Source organism: Salmo salar, chromosome 28 (genome assembly GCF_965601325.2).
Source record: "Salmo salar chromosome 28, fSalSal1, whole genome shotgun sequence".
In the NCBI taxonomy this organism is placed as follows: Eukaryota; Metazoa; Chordata; class Actinopteri; order Salmoniformes; family Salmonidae; genus Salmo; species Salmo salar.
The window spans coordinates 10,963,993-10,987,033 of NC_138318.1; the positions used below are offsets into that span (position 1 = coordinate 10,963,993).

Sequence of the window (23,041 nt, forward strand, 5' to 3'; positions counted from 1 at the left end):
ATACGTTTAATTGGATTACATCTGTTGGCAGTTTGTCAGACTTGTCAAATAGAACCTTAGCATAATTATGAGAGTACCCATACTACCCTGGGGCCAGACTACTGAACCACAATACCCATACTGCCCTGTGGACCAGACTACAGAACTTCAGTACCCACACTGCTCTGGGGGTAAAACTACAGAACTATAGTACCCATACTGACCTGTGGCCAGATATGCAGCACAGTTACTTTAGTACGGTGCCTTCGGAAAGTATTCAGACCCATTGACTTTTTCCACATTTTGTTACGTTACAGGCTTATTCTAAAACAGGTATTTAGACATTTTTGAAAATGTATTAAAAATAAAAAACGGAAATACCTTATTCACATAAGTATTTAGACCCTTTGCTATGAGACTCAAAATTGAGCTCAGGTGAATCCTGTTTCCATTGATTATCCATGAGATAAATACTACAACTTAATTGAAGTCCACCTGTGGTAAATTCAATTGATTGGACATGATTTGGGCTCCCGAGTGGCGCAGCGGTCTAAGGCACTGCATCTCTGTGATTGAGGCATCACTACAGACCCTGGTTCAATTCCAGGCTGTATCACAACCGTCCGTGATTAGGAGTCCCATAGGGCGGCGCACGTCCGGGTTAGGGTTTAGCCGTCATTGTAAATAAGAATTTGTTCTTAACTGACATGCCTAATTAAATAAAAAATTAATTGGAAAGGGACACACCTGTCTATATAAGGTCCCACAGTTAGCAGTGCATGTCAGAGCAAAAACTAAACCATGAGGTCAAAGGAATTGTCTGTAGAGCTACGAAACAGCATTGCACAGATCTGGGGAAGGGTACCAAAATAATTCTGCAATATTGAAGATCCCCAAGAACACAGTGGCCCTCCATCATTCTTAAATGGAAGAAGTTTGGAACCATAAAGACTCTTCCTAGCTCTGGCCGCCCGGCCAAACTGAGCAATCGGGGGAGAAGGGCCTTAGTCAGGGAGCTGACCAAGAACCCGAGTGGCCAGACGAAAGCCACTCCTCAATAAAAGTCACATGACAGCCCGCTTGGAGTTTGACAAAAGGCACCTAAAGACTCTCAGACAATGAGAAACCATATTTTCTGGTCTGACAAAACCAAGATTGAACTCACGTCTGTAGGAAACCTGGCACCATCCCTACGGTGAAGCATGGTGGTGGCAGCATCATGCTGAGGGGATGTTTTTCAGGGGCTGGGAGACTAGTCAGGTTCGAGGGAAAGTTGAACGGAGCAAAGTACAGAGAGATCCTTAATGAAAACCTTCTCCAGAACACTCAGGACCTGACTGGGGTGAAGGTTCACCTTCCAACAGGACAACGACCCTAAGACAACGCAGTAGTGGCTTCGGGACAAGTCTCTGAATGTCCTTGAGTGGCCCAGCCAGAGCCCGGACTTGAACCCGATCGAACATCTCTGGAGAGACCTGAAAATAGCTGTGCAGTAATGCTCCCCATTCAACCTGACAGAGCTTGAGAGGATCTACAGAGAAGAATGGGAGAAACTCCCCAAATACAGGTGTGCCAAGCTTGTAGCGTCATACCCAAGAAAACTTGAGGCTGTAATCGCTGCCAAAGGTGCTTCAACAAAGTACTGCGTAAAGGGTCTAAATATTTATGTAAATGTGATATTATTTTGTGTGTATATATATATATATATATATATATAAGCAAAAATGTATAAAAACCTGTTTTTGTTCTGTCGTTATGGGGTATTGTGTGTAGATTGATGAGGGGATAAAAACAATGTGATACATTTTAGAATAAGGCTGTAACGTAACAAACTATGGAAAAAGTCAAAGGGTCTGAATACTTTCCCAAGGCACTGTATATGGAGTGTTCGAGGGGATCGGCCTCTGTGAGGATTCGCTAATCACATAATGAGCAGTTTTTTTTAATGCTATGTAATTTGTAGATGGAACGCACAGAAGGCCTGTGAGTTGTAATCCGTCTCCCTTTAAACACCCTGCCAACTACAACTAAGGGTCTTTACTACTATAGTGGAAGGAGAACTGGAGGGATAAAAAGAGAGAGAGGGATACAGACAGAGAAAGAGTGACCACATATGCCCTGTACCTATTTTCACCTCTCAGTAGGGAATATGTAACCCTCTGCCAGTATCCAGCCTGGCATTAGGGCTGTACACACACCACACTGTGAGGCACTGACTGGCCACAGGGTCACAGGTTACTCTGAGCTCAGTATGGGAATGAATGGCCAAACACTACACAATAATGACTTTGGTCGGTAACTCACAGTGTGTGCGATGGTGTTGGCGTATGTGTCAGCGATCCAGGACATCTCTCTCTCTCCGGTGCTCATGTCAGGAGCAGGCACATCAATACCTGGCCCTAAGAGGAGGAGGGGGAAGGGAGGAGGGGGAAGGGGAGTGAAGGTATATGTGAGGAAGGGGAGCATGTACACACCCTACATATTTCTCTCCCATACACACACACAGCTTTTTTTTGCTCACAAACATACACCATCACACACTACACATGTTTGAGATAAACGTATTAATACATCTCTATACATTACCAACCCTTTGCAACCCTTTGCAACATAGGGTTGCAAAGGGTTGGTAACTTTCTGGTAAATTTCTGGAATTTTGGGGAATTTTGCTTAAATTCATCAAAAAGGTTAGCTTATAACAGTGAACCTTTTTTGTGGGAATCACATAAGGCAATTCTAGGTCTTCTGACATATTTTGGTTAAACTATCCCCAACTCAATGGAATAGTAACCCTCTGCATGTAACCTTCTGCATGTGCAGTGCACTCTTCCATCACATGTACAGCTGATTCTCAAGATCTTGCACACTATTGAGATGCTATTGAGTCCACACTACTACACTGTCTGAGCCAAGGACTACATGCTTTCTGGTAAGTTTTGATTACAATACTGGATGGGGTGAATATATTTTATATGACATACATAATTTTTTTGTTAACTAGTAAATAGTAGCCTACAGCAAAGTGTGTTTAAATCATTTCTAACTTTCTAACAATTTCTGCTAGTTCGTTTTTGCTACCATGTGGGTTTTAGCTTGCTAACTGAAGAGTGTTAATTCACCTGTTTCCATACATGCTCCATTTTAAAACATTTATCATCTTACAAAGGAGTTGTTTAATCTAACTGCTTAGCTATTTATCTGTACATGGAATTGTATTTGTTGTTTTTTTACTCATTTTTTTCTAATCTTTACAGGAAAATGCCACGGGTGAGGAGACATTTCACTGCAGCTAATATAGAAGGAAAAGCTGTGTACATTTGCAAATACTGTGCCAATTCATATGTGAAGAATGCAACAAAGATGCAGAATCATCTGGCCAAGTGCATAAATTTCCCTCAGCGCTCATAACAAGCAACCTCTGACAAAAGTCCCGATACTTCTATTCAAGGTTAAAAAAAATTGAATCAGACACCTTATCGATACCAACAGCTCATGGTCCTCCTGGAATCAGACGTTTTTTTGACTCAATGGAGGACCGTAGTCAGAGAAATGCTGATGAATGCCTTGCTCGAGCTGTGTATGTAACTGGTTCACCTCTGATGCTCACAGGCAATGTGTATTGGAAGAGATTTCTGAATGTTCTTCGCCCAGCATACACCCCTCCAACCAGACATGCTTAATCTACTAATTTGCTCGATGCAGAGTTCAAGTGAAGGTGAAGCAAATCATAGAGAAAGCAGACTGTATTACAATCATCTCTGATGGGTGGTCAAATGTTCGTGGGCAAGGAATAATTAACTTCATCATCTCCACCCCTCAACCAGTATTCTACAAGAGCACAGACACAAGTGACAACAGACACACCGGTCTCTACATTGCAGATGAGCTGAAGGCAGTCATCAATGACCTTGGACCACAGAAGGTATTTTCACTGGTAACAGGCAATGCTGTGAAGATGAAGGATTCTTGGTCTAAAGTGGAGGAGTCCTACCCTCACATCACACCCATTGGCTGTGCTGCTCATGCATTGAATCTGCTCCCCAAGGACATCATGGCACTGAAAACAATGGATACACTACAAGAGAGCCAAGGAAATGGTTAGGTATGTGAAGGGTCATCAAGATATAGCAGCAATTTACCTCACCAAGCAAAGTGAGAAGAATAAGAGCACCACATTGAAGCTGCCCAGCAACACCCATTGGGGTGGTGCTGTCATCATGTTTGACAGTCTCCTGGAGTGGAAGGAGTCTCTCCAAGAAATGGCCATATCACAGTCTGCCGATATGGACAGCCCCATCAAGAGGACCCTCCTGGATTATATATTTTGGGAGAGTGGTAAGCAGCCTGAAACCTATAGCAGTAGCCATTGCACGTATTGAGGGAGACAATGCCATCCTATCTGATGTTCAGACTCTGCTTGCAGATGTAAGAGAAGAAATCTGTACTGCCCTGCCCACTTCACTGTTGCTCCAAGCAGAGGAAACTGCAGTTCTGAAATACATAAAAAAGCGTGAAGACTTCTGCCTGAAGCCAATACACGCTGCAGCGTTCATGTTGGACCCCAAGTACACTGGCAAGAGCATCCTGTTTGGTGCAGAGATCAACAAGGCCTATGGTGTCATCACTACCGTGTCTCGCCACCTTGGCCTGGATGAGGGCAAGGTTCTTGGCAGTCTGGTGAAGTACACTTCCAAGCAAGGGCTTTGGGATGGAGATGCAATATGGCAGTCGTGCCAACATATCTCATCAGCCACCTGGTGGAAGGGACTTTGAGGATCTGAGACTCTTTCCCCTGTTGCCTCCATTATCCTCCAAATCCCACCAACATCAGCCGCCTCAGAGCGCAACTGGTCCTTGTTTGGGTTGAAAAATTGGTGGCCATCCATGCAAATTTGAGGCTTTTTGAACCTGACAACGAGCCATCCTCAACCAGGTTAGAAAGTGACAGTGAAGATGAGGCCTCAGAGTCTGATGTTCAAGAGGTGGACATTGAGGAGGTCCAGAGAGAAGACATGGAAGCCTGAGAGGAAGACAACCAAAGCTTTAGTTTCTAGAATATCATTTTACAGATGTATGTTGAAATCATTTTTGGGAGATGCGATGGATCATTGGTGATCATCCCATGTGAAGTGTCAAATCATTTAATTAAAGTTCAATTAAACTAAATTGCCTAATCATTTGCAATTAAGTCTACTTATAATAAGGTAAAAGGTTTATGTTTCTGTCTCCATATGATATGGTAAATATATCCAATGCAAAAAACATCTACATTTAAATGGTATTAATAATAATTTGCATATATACTGCTCAAAAAAATAAAGGGAACACTTAAACAACACAATGTAACTCCAAGTCAATCACACTTCTGTGAAATCAAACTGTCCACTTAGGAAGCAACACTGATTGACAATACATTTCACATGCTGTTGTGCAAATGGAATAGACAACAGGTGGAAATTATAGGCAATTAGCAGGACACCCCCAATAAAGGAGTGGTTCTGCAGGTGGTAACCACAGACCACTTCTCAGTTCCTATGCTTCCTGGCTGATGTTTTGGTCACTTTTGAATGCTGGCGGTGCTTTCACTCTAGTGGTAGAATGAGACAGAGTCTACAACCCACACAAGTGGCTCAGGTAGTGCAGCTCATCCAGGATGGCACATCAATGCGAGCTGTGGCAAGAAGGTTTGCTGTGTCTGTCAGCGTAGTGTCCAGAGCATGGAGGCACTACCAGGAGACAGGTCAGTACATCAGGAGACGTGGAGGAGGCCGTAGGAGGGCAACAACCCCGCAGCAGGACCGCTACCTCCGCCTTTGTGCAAGGAGGAGCAGGAGGAGCACTGCCAGAGCCCTGCAAAATGACCTCCAGCAGGCCACAAATGTGCATGTGTCTGCTCAAACGGTCAGAAACAGACTCCATGAGGGTGGTATGAGGGCCCGACGTCCACAGGTGGGGGTTGTGCTTACAGCCCAGCACTGTGCAGGACGTTTGGCATTTGACAGAGAACACCAAGATTGGCAAATTCGCCACTGGCGCCCTGTGCTCTTCACAGATGAAAGCAGGTTCACACTGAGCACGTGACAGACGTGACAGAGTCTGGAGACGCCGTGGAGAACGTTCTGCTGCCTGCAACATCCTCCAGCATGACCGGTTTGGCGGTGGGTCAGTCATGGTGTGGGGTGGCATTTCTTTGGGAGGCCGCACAGCCCTCCATGTGCTCGCCAGAGGTAGCCAGACTGCCATTAGGTACCGAGATGAGATCCTCAGACCCCTTGTGAGACCATATGCTGGTGTGGTTGGCCCTGGGTTCCTCCTAATGCAAGACAATGCTAGACCTCATGTGGCTGGAGTGTGTCAGCAGTTCCTGCAAGAGGAAGGCATTGATGCTATGGACTGGCCCGCCCGTTCCCCAGACCTGAATCCAATTGAGCACATCTGGGACATTATGTCTCGCTCCATCCACCAACGCCACGTTGCACCACAGACTGTCCAGGAGTTGGCGGATGCCAACGTTGTAGGGAGGTCATACAGGCACGTGGAGGCCACACACACTACTGAGCCTCATTTTGACTTGTTTTAAGGACATTACATCAAAGTTGGATCAGCCTGTAGTGTGGTTTTCCACTTTAATTTTGAGTGTGACTCCAAATCCAGACCTCCATGGGTTGATAAATTGGATTTCCATTGATTCTTTTTGTGTGATTTTGTTGTCAGCACATTCAACTATGTAAAGAAAAAAGTATTTAATAAGATTATTTCATTCATTCAGATCTAGGATGTGTTATTTTAGTGTTCCCTTTATTTTTTTGAGCAGTGTATTTCCGTTAATTCCCATATAATTCCGTTAATTCCCACAGAAAGTTTCCACCTCTGAATATTCCCCAAAATGTGCAACCCTATTTGTACATATTCTAAATATACACCAACTAGTTCGTTTCTACAGTATATGCTTAATATATGTTTAATACTGTACAGTGGCTGACTGGATGTTTCTGAATGCCCACTATACCCTGATGGCAGAGAGAGAGACATGTCTAAATACCAGACTCTCTGTGGTATAAACAGGGTGTGGTATGTAGCGAGAGACATTCTCATGTGTTCACGGGGCCCCAACACCAGGAGGACAGAGGGGGGAGGAAGGGGGAGGAGCTGACTGACTGGAAGAGGGGTCTACTACCCCATCACTATTATTACATGTAAGGGAGAGACATCTCTATGTGTTTTGAGTTAATACGTCACAGTCATTAGCATACAGGATCACTGGCTACGTAAGGCTGTGTGAGGCACACAGTCACGCTTACCGATGAAGCCTTTCTTGGCCAGCTCAATGGTAAACCTCCTAGTGATCTTCTCCAGCTCATTGTCCTGGAGAGAGAGAGAGAGAGAGAGAGAGAGAGAGAGAGAGAGCAATGTTAACTTTTTATTTCTAATAGTTTTTTGTTAATATTGTTTTGTGTTCTCACGTTTGTTTATTTCACTTGATATGGCAATGTAAACACGTTTCCCATAACAATAAAGGCCCTTTGAATGTAATTGAATTGAGATGAGGGAGAGGTAGAGAGAGGAGAGAGCGCAATGGAGAGAGGGGAAAAAAAGAGGGAGAGAGAGAGCAAGAAAAAGAAACGGGAGAGCAGTAAAGAGAATTGATTGATCACAGTGTGCACAAGGAGAGAGAGGGGGAGGGGAGGGTTGAGAGAAGGGTTTCCTTTGTCTCTGCCAGCTGAAGGGCATACTAGTGTAGACACTGTGGCTGTCCCCGACAAAAAATAGTGGTCGACCGATATTGGTTGTAAGTTCTTAACGTGTATTTTTTGTTTGTTTTACAGACACACCTTGTGTGTTTTAACAAAATAAACTATATGCAGTGAGCTTGTCTGATGCTTTAAGCGAGCTGTTTGATTAAATAATTGAGATGGAGTCGCATCTTCACTGTTGATGTTGAGACTGGTGTTTTACGGGTGCTATTTAATGAAACTGCCAGTTGAGGACTTGTGAGGCGTCTGTTTCGCAAACTAGACATGCTAACGTACTTGTCCTCTTGCTCAGTTGTGTACCGGGGCCTCCCACTCCTCTTTCTATTCTGGTTAGAGCCAGTTTGCGCTGTTCTGTGAAGGGAGTAGTACACAGCGTTGTACGAGATCTTCAGTTTCTTGGCAATTTCTCGCATGGAATAGCCTTCATTTCTCAGAACAAGAATAGACTGATGAGATTCAGAAGAATGTTATTTGTTTCTGGCCATTTTGAGCATGTAATCGAACCCACAAACTAGTCTAAAGAAGGCCAGTTGTATTGCTTCTTTAAATCTGCACAACAGTTTTCAGCTGTGCTAACATAATTGCAAAAGGGTTTTCTAATGATCAATTCACCTTTTAAAATGCTAAACTTGGATTAGCTAACACAACGTGCCATTGGAACGCAGGAGTGATGGTTGCTGATAATGGGCCTCTGTACGCCTATGTAGATATTCCATTAAAAATCAGCCGTTTCCAGCTACAATAGTCATTTACAACATTAACAATGTCTACACTGTATTTCTGATCAATTTGATGTTATTTTAATGGACAAAAAATGTGCTTTTCTTTCAAAAACAAGGACATTTCTAAGTGACCCCAAACTTTTGAACGGTAGTGTACGTTGGAAGTAGAATGGCCTTACTGACGAGCTCAGTGACTTTCAACGTGGCACCGACATAGGATGCCACCTTCCCAACAAGTCAGTTCGTCAAATTTCAGCCCTGCTAGAGTTGCCCCGATCAACTGTAAGTGCTGTTATTGTGAAGTGGAAACGTCTAGGAGTAACAATGGCTCGCCGCGAAGCGGTAGGCCACACAAGCTCACAGAACAGGACCGCCGGGTACTGAAGCGCTTAGAGCGTACAAATTGTCTGTCCTCGGTTGCAACACTCACTACCGAGTTTGATGGAGGAAGAATGATGGTCTGGGGCTGTTTTTCATAGTTCGGGCTAGGCCGCTTAGTTCCAGTGAAGGGAAATCTTAATGTTACGGCATACAATGACATTCTAGAAAATTCTATGCTTCCAACTTGGGGAAGGCCCTTTCCTGTTTCAGCATGACAATGCCCTGTGCACAAAGCGAGGTCCATACAGAAATGGTTTGTCGAAATCGGTGATGAAGAACTTGATCGGCCTGCACAGAGCCCTGAACTTAACCCCATCGAACACCTTTGGGATGAATTGGAACGCCGACTTTGAGCCAGGCCTATTCGCCGAACATCAGTGCCCAACCTCACTAATGCTCTTGTGGCTGAATGGAAGCAAGTCACCGCAGCAATGTTCCAACATCTAGTAGAAATCCTTCCCAGAAGAGTAAAGTCTGTTATAGTAGCAAAGGGGGGACAAACTCCATATTAATGCCCATGGTTTTGGAATGAGATGTTCGATGAGCAGTCCACATACTTTTGGTCATGTAGTCTATCTATCTATGACATAATGTTATAACAGAAAGCCATAGCAAACAACCCTAACTCCAAAGGATATAAATAAACAGTCTATAGTGTTCTGTGGTGAGTGTCTGTGTTGAGAGCAGGAGAAATGAGGAGATGCTAAAAGGATAAGACTGAACCTCTGATTTTCTTCTATGCTGGAGGGGAAAAGACAGACTGTGTGTGTGTGTGTGTGTGTGTGTGTGTGTGTGTGTGTGTGTGTGTGTGTGTGTGTGTGTGTGTGTGTGTGTGTGTGTAAAGTGGTCACTGGAATATATCACTGATGTGACAGGGAGTAAGATATGCTTCCTGTGCATCAGAGCGTTCCCACCATAATCACCTGCTATGGTGTGTGTGTGCGTGCGTGAGTTTCAGTTTCCGTGGCCCTGGACATTTAACAGGCAGCATTTTAATTTACAGGACATTTCAGAAATGTACTGGACCCATAATGCATTGGGTGCGTAACCTGATTAGGGTGTCCACCCACAGTACTCAGGATGAAGGAAATCACATGTAGATGATGGCAAATCATATTAACAGAACATGCAACTCGGGGATGCAACGATGTGTGGTCCTTCTTACCGAATTCTGATGCGCACTTTGAAGACGTTAGAATAACTGGCACATTTACTTTTCCTGTGCCAACAACACCAATAACGAACAGCAACATCACTAGCCTACGTCAAGCTACTGTCCCCATAGTAGAACATTTCAACTATTCTATTGGTCAGATTGTCGAGAAAGAAATAGCCTATTCTGAACAGACTCTGGGACAGTTGTGGGACGATAGATCCCAAATTCATACAACCAGTAGGCCTAGGCTACATCAACAAATAAAAACATTTAAAGCAATGAGTTTAAAGCAGCAGATCAGAATGTTTAGCTTAAAATGTTGATAAACTACTATTTCTTCACATTATAAGAGCAGCAATGCGCATAAGGAAGTAGGCTATGTAAGAATGTTCGTTGCTTAATGCAATTTGTGGGAAAACACTGTTGTCCAAAGCTCACCGCACATGCGAGCAGATGAAAATATCCATTTGAAATTTAGAAAAAAGGGGAAATCTAATATGCAATAACTAGCATGGGTTGCTAATATGGCTACTGGACAATGAAAGAAAGTTTATATAAAATAATTGCCTCCATGGATATGGTATGATTTTGGCTAGGCTACTTTGAGGCAAGGTAAGACATGCTCATAATATGTAATACAGCATTCCAGTTTCAAACAACTAAATACAGTACCAGTCAAAAGTTTGGACACACTTCCTCTTTCAAGGGTTTTCTTTATTTTTACTATTTTCTACATTGTAGAATAATAGTGAAGACATCAAAACTATGAAATAACACATATGGAATCAAGTCGTAACCAAAAAAGTGCTAAACAAATCAAAATATATATTTATATTTGAGATACTTTAATGTAGCCACCCTTTGCCTTGATGACAGCTTTGCACACGCTTGGCATTCTCTCAACCAGCTTCATGAGGTAGTCACCTGGAATGCATTCAATTAACAGGTGTGTCTTGTTAAAAGTTAATTTGTGGAATTTCTTTCCTTGTTAATGTGTTTGAGTAGGGGTGGTACACAGAAGATGGCCCTATTTGGTAAAAGACCATATTATGGCAAGAGCAGCTCAAATAAGCAAGAATTTGGTTACTACATGATTCCATGTGTTATTTCATAGTTTTGATGTCGTCACTATTATTCTACAATATAGAAAATAGTACAAATAAAGAAAAAACCCTGCAATGAGTAGGTGTGTCCAAACTTTTGACCGGTACTGTACGGCCTCCAGCTCATTGCAAAGTGGTGTGTGATGCGCTGATGAAGCCTGCCTTCCGTTGCCTACAGCGGCTTGCGAAAGTATTCACCCCCTTGCCATTTTTCCTATTTTGTTGCCTTACAACCTGGAATTAAAATAGATTTTTGGTGGGTTTGCATCATTTGATTTACACAACATGCCTACCACTTTGAAGATGAAAAATAATATTTTTTGTGAAACAAACAAGAATTAAGACAAAAAAAACTGAAAACTTGAGAGTGCATAACTATTCACCCCCCCAAAGTCAATACTTTGTAGAGCCACCTTTTGCAACAATTACAGCTGCAAGTCTCTTGGGGTATGTCTCTATAAGCTTGGCACATCTAGCCACTGGGATTTTTGCCTATTCTTCAAGGCAAAAATGCTCCAGATCCTTCAAGTTGGATGGGTTCCGTGTACAGCAATCTTTAAGACGTACCACAGATTCTCAATTGGATTGAGGTCTGGGCTTTGACTAAGCCATTCCAAGACATTTAAATGTTTTCCCTTAAACCACTCGAGTGTTGCTTTAGCAGTATGCTTAGGGTCATTGTCCTGCTGAAAGGTGAACCTCCGTCCCAGTCTCAAATCTCTGGAAGACTGAAACAGGTTTCCCTCAAGAATTTCCCTGTATTTAACTCCATCCATCATTCCTTCGACTCTGACCAGCCATCATTCCTTCAAGTCGAACCAGTTTCCCAGTCCCTGCCAATGAAAAACATGCTGGGGATGATGTTCTCGGGGTGATGAGAGCTGTTGGGTTTGCGCCAGACATAGCGTTTTCCTTGATGGCCAAAAAGCTACATTTTAGTCTCATCTGACCAGAGTACCTTCTTCCATATGTTTGGGGGGTCTCCCACATGCCTTTTGGCGAACACCAAACGTGTTTGCTTATTATTTTCTTTAAGCAATGGCCCAGCTCTGTGGAGTGTACGACTTAAAGTGGTCATATGGACAGATACTCCCATTTCCACTGTGAAGCTTTGCAGCTCCTTCAGGGTTATCTTTGGTCTCCTTGTTGCCTCTCTGATTAATGCCCTCCTTGCCTGGTCCGTGAGTTTTGGTGGGCGGCCCTCTCTTGGCAGGTTTGTTGTGGTGCCATATTCTTTCAATTTTTAAATAATTTAAATGGTGCTCCGTGGGATGTTCAACGTTTCTGATATTTTTTTATAACCCAACCCTGATCTGTACTTCTCCAAAACTTTGTCCCTGACCTGTTTGGAGAGCTCCTTGGTCTTCATTGTGCCGCTTGCTTGGTGGTGCCCCTTGCTTAGTGGTGTTGCAGACTCTGGGGCCTTTCAGAACAGGTGTATATATACTGAGATCATGTGGCAGATCATGTGACACTTAGATCGCACACAGGTGGACTTTATTTAACTAATTACGTGACTTCTGAAGGTAATTGGTCGCACCAGATCTTATTTAGGGGCTTCATAGCAAAGGGGGTGAATACATATGCACAAACCACATTTCCATGTATTGTCACGTTCTGACCAGTATGAGGGTTATTTTGTTAGTGTAGGCTGGTCAGGACGTGGCAGAGGGTATTTGGTTTATGTGGTTCGGGGTGTGCGTATTATGTAGAGGGTAGTGGATTTATGTATTCCGGGGTTTTTTGGTCACTGCTCTGTTAGTCTATGTTCTTTCTAGTTAGTCTGTTTTCTATGTTTAGTTAATTGGGGTGTGGACTCTCAATTGAAGGCAGGTGTTGTCTAGTTGCCTTTAATTGAGAGTCCTATATATTAGGGTGTGTTTGTAATTTGTGGGAGGTTGTCACTTGAATTGCTGTCTTGTGCCTTCAAGTCTGTCTTCGTCGTCCATTGTTTTTTGTTTGTAAAAGTGTTTTCATTGAAGTTAATTATGAGCACTCAACCCGCTGCGCCTTGGTCCATTCCTGACGACCGTCGTTACATGTATTTTCCAAATCATTTTTTGAAACAAGTTATTTTTTTCATTTCACTTCACCAATTTGGACTATTTTGTGTATGTCCATTACTAAATAGAAATCCATTTAAATTACAGGTTGTAATGCAACAAAATAGAAAAAATGCCAAGGGGGAGGAATACTTTGCAAGGCACTGTATGTATTTGCTGTTTGAGATGCTGTAGCAGCAGCTCTCACGCTGTCTGACAGATTTTCCACTCAAAGGCACTGTATGCCGTACACGTGTGATAAAAAAGATAGGACTACATAACGAATATACTGTACACACGCGGCAATTTAATTCCACTATAGACCGATAAGCATGCCCAGTCTAAAGTATTTCCACCGACTGGTATTTCTATCAATTAATAGGCTAGCAATGGGACTTGTTCTTCTCCCAGTTTGTCCGGCTACAATTTTAATTATCTACTTCTTTTTTTTTTTTAAGGAAAAAAAAAAGCAGTCTATTACAAGCTAACGGAAACCATAGCATGTGTGTGTTTGTGGTAGAGAAGAGCCAGTAAGCAAGCCACTCTTTCACTACCAGATTTCACAGTCTCACGTCAGAATTAGATGTTAATCCATGTTTCTCAAAGGTCAAATATCAAAGTTGTTCCAAACATTGGGTTCTTGGTCACCTCCCTGACCAAGGCCCTTCCCTCCCGATTGCTCTGTTTGGCCGAGCGGCCAGCTCTAGGAAGAGTCTTGGTGATTCCAAACTTCTTAAATTTACAGTTTTTCTTGATTGCTTAAACACAAAAACTAGTTCCTGTAGTACAAAAACCCATACCCTTACGTCATTCCCAAAAACACACACACATTTCCCATAACCGTAAACACTATTCACCTGTTTCCATATGTTCAATTAGAGGTCGAGCGATTATGATTTTTCAACGCCGATTCCGATACCGATTATTGGAGGACCAAAAAAAGCAGACACAGAAGTTTTAGGTTGTAGTTATTATAGGACTTATAGGACTATTTCTCTCTATACCATTTGTATTTCATATACCTTTGACTATTGGATGTTCTTATAGGCACTATAGTATTGCCAGCCTAATCTTGGGAGTTGATAGGCTTGAAGTCATAAACAGCGCAGTGCTTGAAGCACAGCGACGAGCTGCTGGCAAATGCAGGAAAGTGCTGTTTGAATGAATGCTTATGAGCCTGCTGCTGCATACTACCGCTCAGTCAGACTGCTCTATCAAATATCAAATCATAGACTTAATTATAATATAATAACACACAAATACGAGCCTTAGGTCATTAATATGGTCAAATCCGGAAACTATCATTTAAAAAACAAAACGATTATTCTTCCAGTGAAATACGAACCGTTACGTATTTTATCTTTTTCGCGAATGCGCTTGTTAAATCATCACCCATTGGGCAAAGTAGGCTGTGATTCGATGATAAATGAACAGGCACCACATCGATTATATGCAACGCAGGACAAGCTAGATAAACTAGTAATATCATCAACCATGTGTAGTTAACTAGTGATTATTTTAAGATAGATTGTTTTTTTATAAGATAAGTTTAATGGTAGCTAGCAACTTACCTTGGCTCCTTGCTGCACTCGCGTAACAGGTAGTCAGCCTGCCACGCAGTCTCCTCGTGGAGTGCAATGTAATCGGCCATAATCGGTGCCCAAAAATGCAGATTACCGATTGTTATGAAAACCAGAAATCGGCCCCAATTAATCGGCCATTCCGATCAATCGGTCTACCTCTAGTTTCAATATTCAAAACTCTTTCTGCAAAACCTTACACAAAAGTGGCCAAATAAATCTTTCATTGCACTATATATTCATTCAGCAAGCACATGCTCTCAATATAATTTACACAAGTCATGACAACCTAAACTCAAAGAGCACATCTTTCTCCAGGTGGAAACACTAAGCCTCAATCAGAATTGCAGGATCAATAAATAGGGCCTAGAGGCATGTCCATGTGCTTTGGAACAATGGATCGTAACAATGCCGAAGTTGCAAGACAACAGAGAGGAAGAGGATGACGTAGGCGGAGACTTCTCACAGCTGAGCAGGAGACTACCCTGGAGAATATGGAGGTAGGCGGAGACTTCTCACAGCTGAGCAGGAGACTGCCCTGGAGAATATGGAGGTAGGCGGAGACTTCTCACAGCTGAGCAGGAGACTACCCTGGAGAATATGGAGGTAGGCGGAGACTTCTCACAGCTGAGCAGGAGACTGCCCTGGAGAATATTGAGGTAGGCGGAGACTTCTCACAGCTGAGCAGGAGACTGCCCTGGAGAATATTGAGGTAGGCGAAGCCTTCTCATAGCTGAGCAGGAGCCCTGGTGAATATGGTGATTGCCAATAATGCCATTCGTTAGAGGGAAATTCAAATCCAAATAGTTGAAGACCTGGTAGTCTTCCAAGGAATTGACAGCATCAGCATTGATCAGATTGTTCAGAAGAACCACGTCAGGACAAAGCAGCTGTATCGTGTGCCTTTGGAAAGGAATTCAAACAGAGTTAAGGAGCAACGATTCCAATATGTGCAGGTAATTGCTGTACTGTACAGAATTTTTACAGTATGTATAGTATGGCCCATCTCTCCAGCATATCAATACAGTACTGTATAGTAACGTGTTACAGTAACTGCAGTACACAATCTTTCATTCCAGTACAGTAGTACACTACAGTACTATATTTGTAGTACAGTAAAATGTGTGTTTTTTAATTCGGAAGAGAATGTTTGAGCTAGATGCCATGGCTGACCCACAGTAGTACATCCATGGATGAAGCAGGGTTCAAAATAACAAAAAGGCACAAAAGGGGGCGCAACATTGGTCACCATGCCATCATACAAGTTCCTGGCCAGAGTGGAGGCAACGTCACCCTATGTGCAGCCATCAGCAATCGTGGCGTCCTCCACTGCCATGGCAAAGTGGGTCCATACAACAAGGCACAACTCCTTCAATTTCTAGATCAGCTGCACAATAACATTATTCAACAGGAAGGGGAGCCAGGGCAACCAGAGCAAGCCCAATATGTTGTCATTTGGGATAACGTGAGTTTCCAACGGGCTGCTCTGGTTCGCGCCTGGTTCAATGACCACCCCAGGTTCACCGTTCTTTTTTTGCCAGCATATTCTCCATTTCTGAATCCGAATGAGGAATTCTTCTCAGTATGGCGGTGGAGAATGCATGACTGCAACCCCTACGCACAGCAAAACCTCCTGGAGGCAATGGTGGACGCCTGTGGTGATGTCTCTGTGGAGTCTATCCAGGGTTTTCTAAGGCACACAAGGGCATTTTTCTCACGCTGCCTAGCAAGAACAAACATAATGTGTGACGTTGATGAGATATTATGGCCTGACCCAGACCTGAGACAAGATGATAATAACGCTGATGCTGAGTAACCCCTATACATTTGCTGCATTTGGAAATAAAGCTTTTGGAAATTGGGTATTTTACTGTGCATGGACTCTTCCTTACATGTTTTGTGTGACATTTCAAAGGTCAGGTTTTTGACCAGAACAGCATATACAGTAGTATTCCCTTATCCACTAATGTAAGAGGTATTTGTTACAGTACTGTTTTGAATTTCTCTCGCCAGGGTGTTCCTGAAAGGGTTATCTGGATAGTCAGTGCTGTGATTTTACAAAGTTCCAAATTATTTCTCTGAAAACCTATTCTAAACATTTTGGTAGCAGTGTTTTGAATGAATCCCTCCAGTGTGTAACTAACAGTCATGTAGTCTGTTTGACAGTTTGTGTGTGTTGTCTGAGGGCAAAGTTTGAATTGGGACCCAGAAGTTAGATGTTTGTACCGTTGGGTGTGAGTTTTTAAAATTGTGTGTGAAGATTTGAGAAAATGGTGAGTTGTTCCAGAAATTGTGTCTAAGCAATTGAGAAAAACTGTAAGAAAGATGGAGGCCACTGTGTTCTTGGGGACCGTCAACGCTGCAGACATTTTTTGGTACCCTTCCCCAAATCATCTCAAGGATGATCAATGGAAACGGGATGCACCTGAGCTCAATTTCGAGTCTCATAGCAAAGGGTCTGAATACTTACATAAATAAGGTATTTTAGTTTTATTGATTACATTTTTTGTACAATGTACAATCTTTTTGCGCTTTTTCATTATGGGGTGTTGTGTGTAGATTGATGAATAATTATATATATTTTTAAATACATTTTAGAATAAGGCTGTAACAAAATGGAAAAAGCCAAGGGGTCTGAATACTTTCCAAATGCACTGTATGCGGGTATCTTTGTGCGTGTCTGATGGACTTACAGAGTAATTTTTGACGTTGATCTTGACACCAGCTTTAGCCCCTCCGAAGGGTACATCTGGGGAGAGAGAATAAAGCTTAAAAATTGGGGCTTAAGAACACACACAAACACGCACACATGCACACACACTTCATTGCTTTGAAAACAGCTCACCGAAAATGCTAATAAAAAAAATCTCTCAGATCAGTGTGTATATTTGCATGAATTCAGGAGCATCAAGGCATGAATGAGGTGTGAACAGAGAGGAGAGGGACTTACCAACCACGGCACACTTGTATGTCATCAGAGAGGCCAGAGCCTTCACCTCATCAACAGACACCTCTTCACTGTAGCGGATACCTGCACAGACACAAACATAGGGAGTTAACACATGTAGCCCAACAATAACATAACACAACACACAGTAAAGTTGACAGGAAGCCAGTAGGGATGTAATGATTCACCGATAAGCATCAGTCCGCGGACCACAAACTCATCCAAATGTAGCACGCATTGGTCTGAAAATCGATTCAAACATTACAAATGGCAGGTTTGGGGCTCATATTACATTGTCTCTACCTTCCGAAAATAACTGATGCGACCTCTCCTTCAGTGTCAAACTGCATGTAAAATGTGAACAGTCATTGATCTACAAGTCATTTTGCATGCAGAACATCCCCAGGCAATATCAGTGGCCTAGTCAAACTGGGCACTGTGCCCAGATTCACGCGCTGGCCAACGTGAGGTAGGAGGCCTGCAGTTTCCTGCAGCTAGCAGTTTCCTGTCAGAGGACAGGGAGGATGTGTGCATGTGTGACATCATCTCTAAGCGCCATACAGTGTACTGAAGCCCAGTCCAGAAACAACCCCTAGCTAGCCAGTAGCCCCTGCTGTGTTAGAGGGGTGGTGTTCAGCAGAGTAGAGCACACCGTAGCAATTACATTTATCCTGTTTCACGCCACCTAAACATGACCTTCAGAGACTAGATAGCCTAAGACGACTGTAGGAGTGTGTCACAATAAGATGCTCGAAGGCCTTGAACATTTTGCTGAGACTCTCCTTTGAACTACAGACAAAGCAATGACTGAGCTAGGCTAATTCAATTCACTGAACAAAAAAATAGATATATTTGTATCCCCTGTTCTCCTATAACCACTCCTCCTTTGATTATCTTCCTCCCCGCGTCCTCCTCAACTCCTCTCCCATCCCCCACTATTGCAGCAAAGGAAAAAAAATAATGTTTAGAAACAATCCAATGAAATGAGTCTCTGGGTTGGCTAGCTCTCACCCACACACACACACACACACACACACACACACACACACACAAACACACAAAAGAAACAAACTGCCGTGTATGTTGTGTATACACACACAAAAATGAATGCAAACACAGGATACACACGAACAAACATACGCCCACACAGACAAACCCAATTGCCCAAGAGCACAAATTCACTACGAAGGGAGTCCATAGTGGGCTGTTAGTCACACAGTGGAAATGAGACCTACTCGAACAATAAAAACGTAATTAGCCCTAGACTGACTCAGACTCTGCACCACAGGCTCCCTCTTCCACTTCTGCTTGGAAATGAGAAGAAGATGTTAGAGATTTAGCAGAGTAAACGTCCTTTGACAGTGACATACTTCCTGAAACTCCCTAACACTGAATCACTCTTGCACATGCAGGCACACAGTTCTGCAGTGTTCCAGCTAGAATATGTGAGGTTCTGCAACTATTGTAGTAGGACCAGGTACTGTGTAGAGAGCCTTGTGGGTTTGTTTGTTAGTCTGTGGTATCTGCAGCAGCAGCAGCATTACAGCAACAGCCTTTGCACTTTGTCATTCACCTTGACCATCATATATAAGTCAGCAGGACCAAGGGTCTCTCAGCTTGATTATCAATCATTAAACCTGAAAATGAATAACAGCCATCAGCCCTTTACCCTCTCTAATCTCTACCCCATTGTTAGATAGGCCTAGGCCTACACAGAAAGCATCAACCCTTAACCCTCTACTTTCTCCCCCACTTCTACACACACTGACTGTAACAGGCCTTTACCCCATCTTACGCCCATTTGGGGCAGCAGGTAGCCTAGTGGTTAGAACGTTGGGCCAGTAACCGAAAGGTTGCTGGATCGAATCCCTGAGCTGACAAGGTAAAAATCTGTCGTTCTGCCCCTGAACAAGGCAGTTAATCCACTGTTCCCCAGTAGGCCGTCATTGTAAATAAGAATTTGTTCTTAACTGACTTGCCTAGTTAAATAGCCTTCCCTGTAGCTCAGTTGGTAGAGCATGGTGTTTGCAACACCAGGGTTGTGGGTTCGATTCCCACGGGGGGCCAGCACAGAAAAAAAAAAAAAAAATGTATGAAATGTATGCATTCACTACTGTAAGTCGCTCTGGATAAGAGCGTCTGCTAAATGATGTAAATGTAAATAAAATGTTAAATACATTTTTTTTTTTTTTTATCATCTAGCCTCACCATCAGTTATCTGTGTGCCAAATAACTGTGCTAACCCTCATTTGGTAGGGAAGTTAAAGTCTTCAGGTCCTAGTCAAGGTTATACAAGAGTGGTTAATTGAACCAGCTCTGTTAAAAAGCATACACTGACAGGACAACAATGTTGCTGGATCACACAGAAAGGGGGAACACAGAAACCATGAGAAGTGCAGTGGCAGCCAAACTCAGAACAAGGGGGAGAATGGAAAGTGTGACTAAGCTGCAGAAAAGAGTTTGAGGGAAGCATCTGCTCTGGTGGCATGTGACCGTGTGAGTTAAGCATGCGTGACGCACAGTGGTGATGCGTTGTGAAAGTGATTTCCATCATTAATCATCTATACACCACACCAAGTGTTCAAATATTCTGTCAGTCAGTGGGTGCACTTGATTCAGCTTGGGTAGGTGGTGAGCTGAATCAAGTAAGTAACGCTTAGTGAACACTCTTCCCTCCTCCTAGCACAATGCTGACGAATAGGAGCGCCTGGGTACATCACCACCCCTTCCCCTCCTTCACTCCACTCCTCTTCAAACAACTGTTTATCCCCCTCTCCCTCCCCCTCACTGTAACTCATCCTGGTCCTCACCACACAAAGCACCCACAATGCAGGGCTGCACCAGCCTACAATTCTCTGCCTTGAACCTTCAACCACATAGCCCCCATCGTTATACCACATACACACACACACACACACACACACACACACACACACACACACACACACCACACACACTCTGCAGCCTTGCCCTACCCCCCCAGGCCCTCCGCACACCTGACCTCTGCCTGAGCAGAGAGCACCATGCTGCTTCACTCACACACACCTATAGGCAGGGAGGGAATACCCACATCACTTGCCCTTCACTGTTGTGTTTGTGTGTGTGTGTGTGTGTGTGTGTGTGTGTGTGTGAGTCTACTATGTCCTGTTTCTGTTCCTAGACGGTTGATGTATGGGGCAGCTGGCAGCATGTGCTGAGAGTGGTAGAGGGGTGCCAGTGCAGGGCTTGCCCAGTGAAATGCCAAATGATCACATGATCAGCTTCTCTGGCCACCACATCTCAGCTAACACTAATTACACACACACCACACACACACACACACACACACACACACACACCACACACACACACACACACACACACACACAGACACAATACAGTGTAACACCTGTGTTATAGCCAAAGATATTAACCCATCATTGGTTATTATTGCTAACTCTTGTCTATTAGTGCCTACACAAGGACTATGCCAGAGCTGGCTAGTCAACAATAGTCAGTATAAATGTTTGTATCTAGGTTCTAGTTACTGAGAGAATGCATTGATCAGAGCTCTGTTACAGTATAGAGCTATCTTGGAAACCAGTAGTATGATTCGCTGATTAGCCCTGATAGCCCAGTGTCCTAGAGCTAATCAGGGGGCTATACTAGCTAGCCATGTCAGCTGGCTCCTGTTACTGTATGACAGCTAGCTCCAGGCAGCCTCACTAGGTGTGTGGGAAGGTCATTGATCCAGTGTTGCAGAGCTACACTCCCCGCATGGCATAGCCATGACAGGCAGAAAGCTAACGTTACACGCTGTCGAAATAACCATATTCCACATCCAGACCAGTGATGCTGTTAAATTAAGCCTATGTAAGAGACGTATCTTGCATTATCTGCTTCCCTTATAGCTAGAGTTAGCTAAAGAGAGAATCAGTGCAGTTGTTCTCACAGCTGAGTAATGGGATAGCTAAGTAGCTAGCTACCTAGCTAGCCTAGCAACAAGCTCGCTGTCAAACCGCACAACCACTTGAAGAAGAGTTGAGAACCAGGAAACGGCGCTTGGCAGTATCTTACCCCCCTTGCAGGGCGTCCTGTGCTGGCTGTGCTGGGCGCGGTAGCCCTCCACTACCTCCCACTCTCCGTTGTCCCTCTTGATGGGGAAAGAGACGCTGAGGACGTGGTTGCAGGGCTTGATGATGCGGAGAATCCCCTTCACTCGTTTCGTCTTCTGTTCGGGGGTCTCCCTGCTCTTTAGGTCCTCCACAAGCTTGTCCTCAACGATGGCGGCTCCGCGGTCGAAGAAACCCTCCACCATGCGAAAGAAGTTGGGGTCGTCGGGCTGCTCGCTATACTGTCGGACCCGCATTAGAGAGGCCGATGCCGGGAGAGCAGAGTCCACGCACCCCGAGGCCAGCGCACTGCCCGCCCCGCGGGATAACAACTCCCCGAAGTACCGGTACATGATTGGGCTGGTTGACTAACCGTTTAACGTTAAAATACAAACAAAAAATAACAACAGCTAAAGGGGGGTAGCTAGTTTGGTATCTATTAACAACAGGGAAAGAAAGAGAGGGATGGTTGGACGACACAGCAGTACTCCTTCCCTGTGTCTAGTATTCAGACTGAATGACGGTTGGAAGTGCGCGCCCGTTTGCTTTAAAAGGCAGCGCTAACCAACGAGGCGAGGACTACTCCGAGACCGCGACGCACGCGGAAGAGGAGAGCACAGCTCTGTGAAGGAGGTTCATTTAGCGGTGAGCGTCCACACGGAAACAAAGCGCGCTCCCGTGTACGTATCCCTTTGATACAGTATGCTGCCTGATGTCAAATGTTTATTGTGTAAGTGTGATATATATATATAATATATAGCCTACATACTCTAAGATAGATGCAGCTACTGAATCTCCCAATGAGAAAATTGTGGAGTTATTCTGATGGGATCCTGAGAAGTTCATTTTGTGGTATTCTAGATCGCTATTCGGCTCCTGAGTGGCGCAGCGGTCTAAGGGATTGCATCTCAGTGCTTGAGGTGTTACTACAGACACCCTGGTTCGATTCCAGGCTGTATCACAACCAGCTGTGATTGGGAGTCCCATAGGGCGGCGCACAATTGGCTCAGCATCATCCGGGTTTGGCCAGTGTAGGCAGTCATTGTAAATAAGAATTTGTTCTTATCTGACTTGCCTAGTTAAATAAAGGTAAAAAAATAAATAAATGCCACCTCTGAAAGTCTGACTGGAAAACAAATCTCTGAATGTTTCTTACGAAGCAGTTATTTTAGTAAGAAAGACAAAGAATGTGGGCCTGTGAGTGTGACACACGCGTAAGGTTGAAATTGTTATTCCATCAAAGTTTCCCCTATATTATGAAAGATAAGATAATCTCTTTAATACAC

The 23,041-nt window shown here is 43.7% G+C and overlaps 1 protein-coding gene across 1 annotated transcript in view; it reads right to left on the bottom strand.

Annotated features, from left to right (window-relative positions):
- Window positions 1-22,324, bottom strand: part of LOC100136404 (glutamate dehydrogenase, mitochondrial) — a 37,869-nt gene extending 15,545 nt beyond the window's left edge. Inside the window, exons 1-5 of the mRNA XM_014179401.3 lie at window positions 21,721-22,324; window positions 17,668-17,748; window positions 17,411-17,466; window positions 7,281-7,344; window positions 2,284-2,378 (exon numbers count right to left, since the gene is read on the bottom strand). Coding sequence (XP_014034876.1) covers window positions 2,284-2,378; window positions 7,281-7,344; window positions 17,411-17,466; window positions 17,668-17,748; window positions 21,721-22,108 — 684 coding nt within the window. The 5' untranslated portion in view covers window positions 22,109-22,324. The remainder of the gene's footprint in view (window positions 1-2,283; window positions 2,379-7,280; window positions 7,345-17,410; window positions 17,467-17,667; window positions 17,749-21,720) is intronic.
- Between the last annotated feature and the right edge of the window lie 717 nt (window positions 22,325-23,041).